The 9,898-nt window shown below is 35.7% G+C and overlaps 1 protein-coding gene across 1 annotated transcript in view; it reads right to left on the bottom strand.

Annotated features, from left to right (window-relative positions):
* The window catches only part of TMEM196 (transmembrane protein 196), a 58,244-nt gene extending 52,989 nt beyond the window's left edge, over positions 1 to 5,255 (bottom strand). The window contains exon 1 of the mRNA XM_006832230.1: positions 5,109 to 5,255. Coding sequence (XP_006832293.1) covers positions 5,109 to 5,255 — 147 coding nt within the window. The remainder of the gene's footprint in view (positions 1 to 5,108) is intronic.
* Positions 5,256 to 9,898: the final 4,643 nt, after the last annotated feature.

The raw sequence follows: 9,898 nt of genomic DNA, 5'->3' as shown, positions 1-9,898 counted from the left end.
TATATATATATATATATACATACATATAATAAATGAATGAAATCCAAACTAAGAAAAATTTCATTAGATAATGATGAAACTCATCATTTTCTTCTATAATTCCATTCTCAGTTAACACCAGAAATGGATATCTACTTATGTGTTTTTTGATGTACACAATGGTTCCTTGCATAATAACTATTCTTCCCTAAAAATCAGTTAACGCTTAATCAGTAGCACTTGAGAGTTAGAGTGAGTCATTTACAGAAGGGATTCTTTTCCTTGCTCTACAGAGTCCATGAATGGATTTCATTATATTCTGAAACTTGATGCAAAACTGATCTATATGTCCAAACCATTATACCTGAAGAAATGCCTAAGAGATTTTATACTAAATTTATAATTCTTATTAATTTTGAAGAACTGATAAAGAAGATTTTTTTAAATTACTTTATAAGCTTTTGAAAAAAATATATTTATGAATTGCTTCTATAATTAGAATTAATTCTAAAATGGGGCATAAAATGCATGCATACATATTTTTTCCTGAAGATAGGGCAGTGTATTGATCTCAGGAATTCCTTCCACTACATATTTTGGTTCTGGAAAAACAGAATATAATATCTGGTTATAGACAGACTAGATTCAAATTGTATACATTTGAAGGAAATATCTGCAACACTTTTTTCACTTTATTATTGCTTTGTTTGTTTTCAATTAAATACACTTGAAAGAGATAAATATGAAAGAGAACTTTGGAGCCATTTTTATTTGTATAATGTACCTCCTTTGTGTTGCTAAGATATGAATCTGATGTGTAGTAGGTGAATTTGAACTCAATCTTTAGATTGGTCAAGTCATTGCCATGTTAAATCAGGAGTACATAGAACAGGTATGTACCTTAATTATGCTGTAGACTTCATTCACATTCATTAAGTAGATAAAGCTATAATGTACAAATCAATTATTTGGAAAAATCAGTAATAAAAATCAGTCAAACTTTATATGATTAGATATGGACATTTTAAATATTTTAAAAGGCTACCTTGTGGTTTCCATTTGGGACTTAGAGTAGTTCTTTTTATTAAATTAAATTTTATAAAATGATTATCAAACACAGATGGGTGGAACTATATCAAATGCAACTGAGCATGTCTGGCTATCTGCATTTGATTCTCTATGTTCCCATATGCCAAGCCAGAAAAATCAAATTAGATTCTCTAGGATCCAGGAATATGCACACTACTATATCCAATCCATTCCTGTTACATCAGAGGCAGAGAAAAGTGACTTTTGCTAGATCTCACAGTATTGGGAGCATTAACTCTCTGTCAATAAGTCTTCTTGCTGTTGTTGTTGTTGTTGTTGTTAAGTGCCGTCGAGTCGGTTCCGACCCATAGCGACCCTGTACAGGGTTTCCGGGGGTGTAAATCTTTACGGGAGTAGAAAGCCTGATCTTTCTCCCGCGGAGCAGCTGGTAGTTTCGAACTGCTGACCTTAAGGTTCGCAGCCCGATTCGTAACCACTACGCTACCAGGGCCGTCATATTGGTTTCAACTCATAATGACCCTATATAAGGTTTCCTAGGAGTGGCTGGTGAGTTTGAACCATTGACTGTGTGGTTAGCAGTCCAGTGCTTATTCTACCATGCCATATACCAGGATTTCTTCAATAAGTCTTACACATCCATATGTTTCAAGTGACTATGTTTCCCCCAAGGGGCCCTGGTAGCCCAGTAGTTAAAGTGCTGGTTTGCTAACAGAATGGTTGGCAGTCCAACCTCAGAAGAAAAGTATGGCAGTCTGCTTCTATAAAAATTACAGCTCTGGAAACCTTATGGACAGTTCTACTCTGTCCTACAGGGTTGCTATCGATAGTAATAATTGGGGTTGATGGGTATGTTCTTCCAAAGCAGCTTACTCAATGGTTCATTCTCTGTCATGTAGAAGGTGTAACTTCTGGTTTTGTGTTTGCAATGCAGTTCGCTATATACATTATAAAGGAGCTCTGGTAGCATAGTGGTTACGAATCAGTCTGCGAACCTTAAGGTCAGCAGTTTGAAACTACCAGCTGTTCCGCAGGAGAAAGATGAGGCTTTCTGCTCCCTTAAAGATTTACAGCTTTGGAAACCCTGTACAGGGTCGCTATGAGTCAGTTCTGACTCCACGGCACATAACCACCACCGTATACATTATACCAAAGAACCAAGAACCAAATATGTTATAAAGGCACTTATAGTTATATTTCTCTTTGAAATTAAGAGTTCAATAATATTTTCCCTTCTAAATGACCCTAGTTTTAAGACTTACCACAGGAATCACTTCATTTCCAACTATAAAATAATGATTGAACATAATTTTTGTAATCATCTAGTGAGTTTTCTTGCAGTAGTGATATTAATAGGCTGCAAAAAAAAAAATGTCATGGCACTGATATAAACAAACAGATTAGAAACTATGGTTCTCCTAACAGGTTAATGATTATAAAATCCTATCTTATGTGAATATATAATGCATATTTTTAATTCATAAATTAGCAAAGAAATTAATAACTTTATCTAGCTTCTCTCTATCTCCTTGGAATGTCTTGGGGATCTGAGAACTGGTATATTTATTGCTATGATTACAATATGAGGAAGAAAATTGTTGCCTCATATTGGGACATAGTATTTCATGATCTGTCCTCAACCCTCTCTTTGCATCCTTATCTTCCATTAACACACCTAAGCCTCAGAAAATGGCATAGTCTGCTCTTCCTGGCTCACATGATTTCCTGTCTCATTTTTCTGCATTTGTTCATGCTACATGAGAGACTTTCCTTTCAAACACTTTCCATTTCCAGCTTGTGCATTCCATATCAACTGCTCATATTTTCTCAATGCTTACTTTTAATATCCAAGTAGTCTGATTCTAAACCTCATACTGTGATACATTCATTAACACTGTGGTGCCTTAATTCCAAATTTCAACATTTCAAGAGTATGATGAAAATAGAGCATCTTCCATGAATGTAGCATTGATCACCATAATTTGTCTTTGCTCCATCTACCCTACATCTCTCTGAGAAATTATATTACACTCTATTTTCTTACTGCTATGTGACCATCTTACTTTCTCCACTAGGAAGTAGTCTTGAGGACAGCTACTGATTAATTGTTCTGTACTCTTTAGCAATTAGTACAGTGAAGACCCTTATAAATATTGGTTATATGAATTTATCATTGAAAGAATTGGGAAATGATTCAGACTATACAAATAAACCTGACTTCCTAAAAATTAAAATAAAATCAGTTTATCAGTCTATAATTTGATAAACACAGTGGTCCTAACTGGATATTGATTTCCTCACAAATCAAGTTTTTTAACTTGATTTGATGAAAATGATAACATTTTTAGGCATTCTAGTTTCAAACCCATTCACTAAGTCAGATGTATTATGTGATTTTCCTGGCTAAGACAATAGGATTCAAAAGTAGTGTTTCAGAAACCAAGGTGAATTTTGGTTACCCTAAACAATTAGTTAAAAATGAAAACAATTATTTATAATAACAACTGCATAGGTATAATTGATTTGTTTCCTTTTAGTTGAGCTGATTAATTTTTTTCTATAACTATACATATGTAAACTAATCTACATAATACTAAATAGTCCTGTAGTAATGAAATTTTAATTATTTTTTACATTATATTAATTATGTAATATAACTACTTTTTATTCTTAAAGATAAACTGAACACTTTAAATTTATCTAGAGACACCTAAGTTTTTCCACTCAATTGCTTGTGTTTCAGAGGCAAAATGATTTTTTGCTATTTGATATTTCTCTCTCCTAACCATTATCTAAGCATAAATTTGATTTTGGCAGTTGTCCAATAGAAGTTCTAAAGTCATTTTCAATTTTTATGGTACTAATAATAACATCAATAATAGTAACTAGCACTCTCAAAATAATCACTACTTCATATAAGATATAGAACTTCAGGATTAAAAGTTTGCCTTTTGTCATTCAAATACTGAAATTTAATATGAACATTGACAAAAACCTACTTGATAAGATAAAAGGCAATTATTTGATGCTTAATAGTAGCTTACTATTGAATTCAAAACAAACATTCTTAGAATAATTCAGTGTTAGAATTGACCACCATTTCTCTTTTTCTTTCTCTATGTCTACAATTTAAAAACCTTTACCTCACTTTGAATAACTAAACTATAAAAATTAATTCTTCAAATACCATTCTATCAGTTTAAGGGATACTTGAGCATCCTTAACAATTAGTCACTTTAGAATGATGTTTCTTGAACTTCTAAGTAAATGCACTATGTCAGTCACAAAGCTCAAGTTGGGAAAGCATGAGTATTAATTACACCTATGATTATCAGTTATATAGAATACCACTCTATTAAACTAAGTTAATAATCTAGAGACTTGAAGGAGAAGGAAAATCTACTTTTTACAATTAGGCCCACACTAGGAATAGTGCTGAATTCGTTTATTGATTTTTGGTGAAACAAATAGACCCCTAAGACTTTCATTAAGATTCACTTTATGGGTAAACCAGAAACTTGGTGGGTCTGCTATTTAAACTTAAAAAAAGAAAGAAAGAAAAAAAGAAAGAACTACATGTTTTTTTTTGTGCAGTTTGGTACTCTTTGGGCACTGCTGTCGAGAGAAAAAAGCACAACTCTACCCCTGCACATTCCTACCACAAAAAAGGTTGCAACATAATCTTTTATATTTCCCTTTTTTAAGGAATAAGAAACTAAGTGATTTCTGCTCCTGACAGATTTGACCCCATAATCAGCACTACTGGGCAGCCCTTTCCAGAAACAGTCAGTGAAAACTGCTTCCCAAAGCACCCCTCAAGCCCCAACTTTAAACAAAGCTATTTAATTCAGTTTTAAGCCCAGTTAAGGGCACTTAACAACAATTATGATAACAAAGACAAGTTCTAAGTAAAAGAACAAAATAAAGAGGTATAGCTTGTCAACAAGAACCTACATGCCAGAGGAGGTTTATGATTTTCTTCCCCAGGGAGGGAGTGACTAACGCGCACGCACACTGACCATCACCATAAAGAGGTAAAGAGAGAGTGAAATGGCTCAACGTACACACACCCCGCTCCATACCGGGGACGAGTCTCCGAGCTGCGGCTTGTGCTCTTGGAGGGCCAGGCTGAAGCTGACCGCTCCCACGGCCACGCTGGACACCCCCAGCCCTATCTCCAGCACAGAGAGCACCAAGAGGCTCCCAATAATCTGGCCGCTGGTGCACATCCTTCCTCGGTCATCATTCCTTCCAGATCAGACAGGGAAACCAACCATCCACCTTCTTTCTTCCACTATTCTCTTTAACCCTTCCGCCCCCTACCAGACCCCAAACTTTTTCTTTCTTCACCAAGGAAGCATTATCCACAAGGACTGGATTTCCAGAATCGGAGACTCTCTTCCCTGGCCGCTCCAGAGACAAAAGAGCTACTCCAACCCTGGCACGTTTGCACAGGTCTCGTAGAAAAATTTGCCCGGGTTCGGTGGTCTGAGTGAAGAAGAGAGCACACCACCACTGTAGCAGGGCTTTCTGGCAGGAACAGAAAACCCTAGGCTTCCCAGGAGCTCGAAGCCTCGCTCATAGGCGCTGTCCACAGTTCTGCCGCGTCCAGAGTCTCCGCAGGAAAACCCGGGCTCCCTCCTTAGTCTCCCAGTCCCCTTCAGTCTTCCCTCTTGCTTCTGGCCAGGAAGGTGAGCTTTGCTTCCCTGGGATCCAAAGCATCTGCTCACAGCTTTTCTTTGCGGCTCCCTCTTGCCTCCTCTTCTTTGTTTTCGTGCAAACACAAAGTGTTTCTGTGAGTCTCTCTGGTCCCTAGGCAGAGCGAGTGGATGATATTCAGCACCACGCTCCTTGCAATTGCTGTGTCGCCAGAAAAGGCGACCTTGTCTGATGGCCTCTTTGCGTCTGGGTTTCTACTCCCGTGTCGTCTCCTTTTCCTCCCCCCTCTTTCTTGATATGATTGTCTATCATTGCAGTGACCTCATTGGGATTTAGGTGGTTGATGGAAGAGGGAAGAGCTTGATGTATTTGTGGTTTTAGAACCAGTACTCTTGGCTGTGTCTTGATGGGCCCCGCCCCAGGACCCTAACCGTAAGGATTCAAGCGATCCTTACCTCCGCACAGCCCCACTCCCATCCCCCTTGGCTTCCTTCTGGGCCTGTATCCAACTGAGAGGGGAGGAGATACCTACGTCAACATCAACATTGTACTCATTTTGTGTAAAACTTTCTTCTGCTTGTTCTGGGGAGCTGGGGGAGTGAGCGAAGAAAGATAGAGAAAGCACCCCGTTTGAAGAAAGGCCAGGACCCTAAATTCACTAGGACTCCAAAGGATCTTCATCAATGAACCCCTCTGTCTGAAGAACCAGAGTCAAGCTGCTCCTAAACTTCATCCCTTCTGCGTTTAAAAACCATCAGAACAATCGAGTTTATATCTAGAAATAATGAATCACCAACTTTGCCTAAGCTTTGATTAGACTTAAAGTCACTTTTCTTTTTTTTAAGATTCTTCTTCTCTACCAGGAAAAGAATAATGGCAGATTATAGTCATTATCACAATAAATTCATAAATTAAGACATGTAGGAAGAAGTGCTATTTATAGGAAGGGAAATTAATTTTTGTAGAGAACATATAGGGGGTGTTAACAATCATAGGTAAGTTTCACAGACAGAAAGAAATGGATAAATCGTGTATTATGGTCGTCTGATTGTGATGACTGCAACCATGTTTACTTAAATATCACAAAGTCTGATTTTATGCCTGAATATAAACAATCTTGATTGACTTGGGCTCATTGGTGTAAATTGTACCCAAAATTAAAAAATCAAATACTTTTAAATAATCCAATCTATCTTTGCCTATAGGTAATCAATAATGAATCACAGTAAAACAGTAATACTTTTAAGTACAATCAAACCAAAACAATCATTAATTTTGACAGTTTAACAAAACAATAGGATCACATTTTCTTCCACAGACCACATATTGTTTCATCTTTAAAGACATGATGAATTATGTTGTTAGAATCTAAAAAGTAATATTACATTGTCTGTTCAGTGACATAAAGTTTATTTTATATATCTTCTTAAATACTGTAAAGACCCTGTCAAAATAAACCCTAAGACAGCTAAAACTCCCTCTCAATCATAGGACTCAAGAAGAAAAAAAGTGTTCAAAATGCATTTTATACCTCTCTAAATTATTTTTTAAGAGAAAAAATTAACTAAAACAGCAAATGAAAAGAGGACTTCATTTGTGAACTGTCCAAAAACCATTGGCATCGCAAATTTTATATTCCACAGTGCACCAAAAGAGCTGTTAAGAAATTCATTCATAGGTGGTTCAATTCTTCTACATGATCAACAAAAGCAATAGTATGAAAAACCCCAAGTTTGACACCACTGATATTTACACAATAGAGAATAAATATGTAGATAATGTCAAAATAATTCTTGTTAAATGCATTCTCTAAGTTAGGGGTAAAAACTTTAAAAATTGCTGCCAATAAGCATTCGAGGGTTCTGTGCTCTTATGTAAATATTTACACAAGTTAGAGCTGTAGTAATTTTAATATCTGCATAATAAAAATGTAAGAGTTGGTATACATATAATTCATGTCTTAATATAATTAAGAAAGTTAAAAATATGATTAATGTATTAATTAATATAGGAACAGTAACTAAAATGGCCAAATCTTTAAAATGATTAGTTTTGAGATCTCATATGCCAATTTTGTGTGGTGACCCTGGACACTAGCCTGAATGGCCAGTGTACTATAAAGGACTGTTGTTGCTATTGTTGTTTAAGTGCTGTGGAGTCAATTTTGACTCAGAGTGACCCTTTCTAAGGTTTCTGAGGAGCAGCTGGTGAGTTTGAATTGCTGATCTCATGGTCCAAACTGACCTTGAAGTCAAGTGTTTATTCTATGGTGCCACACCAGGAGAGAAAAAAAGACAACAAAAACTCACAAAATGTTTATAAGATATTTAGCTGTTTAAAGTGTTAGAGCTTTCTTTAATATTTTAATACTGTTATCAGAGTGGTTAGAAAAGATTGTACCTAAAGGCTTACTTAGAATTTGATCAGTGGTTCTGCTAAAAAGAAAAAACAAAATACAAACAACAAAACAACAAAAAAATACAAACAACAAATCAACAACAACAAAAAATCTTAAAGATAAAAAGTAGACATGATCAAACCTGAATTTTCCACTACCCTTTGTTGCGTTTTATTGACAATATAGTTTAGAAGTCATTATACAATAGAAACTTAGAATTTGTGAAAACTAGAAAGTCTAGTGTTGTATATAGCACAATTTTCTGTCTAAAAGGTATTTTTATTATTAAGAGCCTTGAAGTATGCAAACAAAAATAATATCTTTTCAGTAATTACTTTCTTTTAATAAAGATAAGCTTCCTTCCAGTCATGCTTTTAATAGAGCAATTGTTGTTGTTGTTAAGTGCTGTTGAGTTGGTTCCGACCCATAGCGACCCTGAACAGGGTTTCCGAGGCTGTAAATCTTTACGGGAGCAGAAAGCCTCATCTTTCTCCGGCAGAGCGGCTGGTAGTTTCGAACTGCTGACCTTGCGGTTCGCAGCCCGATTCGTAACCACTTTAGGATTGGATTTATCATCCTACTATATCCAAATAAACAGTTTCAGATACTGCACAATGGGCAGGGCAGAACTGTGAAACCTATGAGAAGAGAAACAAGCAAATTAACTCTAAATTGTCTTGGTTTTCTGACTGCAGGCACTTAACAGATGTTAAAGGCAGAGAGAGTTCAAGCAGAGCATGGTGGATGTATGGAGTTGAGAAGATAAATAGCAGAGTCATTGGTGTCTGATATATCCAAAAGTGGCAAGGCAGAATACTGGAGAGAAAGAAGTATCACTAAAGAAACCCATAAATCTGCCTAAATTCTAAAACACACAATCATTGGCATAACTTTATAATGATAGGCACATGAAAACTGAGGAACTACAATCTGAAGGGTATCCAAGCTTACAAGAGGGCTGAGAACCCTGCAGATGTGCAAGTTCATAACAGCCAATGAGAGTCCTTGTTGAAACCTCTTCCTTCAATGTAGACCATAGATGGTGTACACTTCAGTAGTAGGGGAAAACTAGCTCTGGGATATTCGTTATTCTATAATGATCTAAAAATGCTTTTAAAAAGCCATGAAAAAATGGAGTATTTGGTAGTTAATTAATAGAATAAAATATATCTTAAAGAAGAGACCAACTGTCAACATTTCATTTAGAAGCCCAATGCTTAACCTATTGCACCATTAGAGGTCCTTAAACCCATCAGGCATCAATGAAAATTTGCAATGCACACTATACAATAAACACTGTACAGAAGAAGGAGTATGAGACCCATAATAGAGAAAAGCCAATTAATAGACATAGACCTCACAATGACAGAGATGATGGAATTAAACACATTATACGGCTATTTTAAGTACTAAATATATACCCCAATATGAAAATAAATGAAAGAATATAATAAAAAGAAAAATGGAAGCTATAACAAAGAATGAAATATAATTTTTATGATGAGAAATATTCATGTTGTCTTGGTGTGGCACTATCGGATAAGCACTGGACTGTTAACTATAAGCTCTGTGGTTCAAACCAACCAACTGCTCCTTGGAAAACTTATACAGGGTCACTATGAGTCAGAACTGACTACACAGCATTTAACAACAACAACAACAATATATGAGATAAAAATACTATATCCGAAATTAGCAAATTAGATACAAAAGAAGGAGGTATCCATGAGCGTAAACCATAGCAACAGTAATGATATAAATTGAAGCACAGAGAGAAAAAATAATGCTAACAAGGAAAAAAAAAAAAAAAAAAAA

Source organism: Chrysochloris asiatica, unplaced genomic scaffold (assembly GCF_000296735.1).
Source record: "Chrysochloris asiatica unplaced genomic scaffold, ChrAsi1.0 scaffold00006, whole genome shotgun sequence".
Classification (NCBI taxonomy): Eukaryota; Metazoa; Chordata; class Mammalia; order Afrosoricida; family Chrysochloridae; genus Chrysochloris; species Chrysochloris asiatica.
Note: the sequence above shows the minus strand (reverse complement) of the source record. Positions and strands in the feature narration are given on the sequence as shown.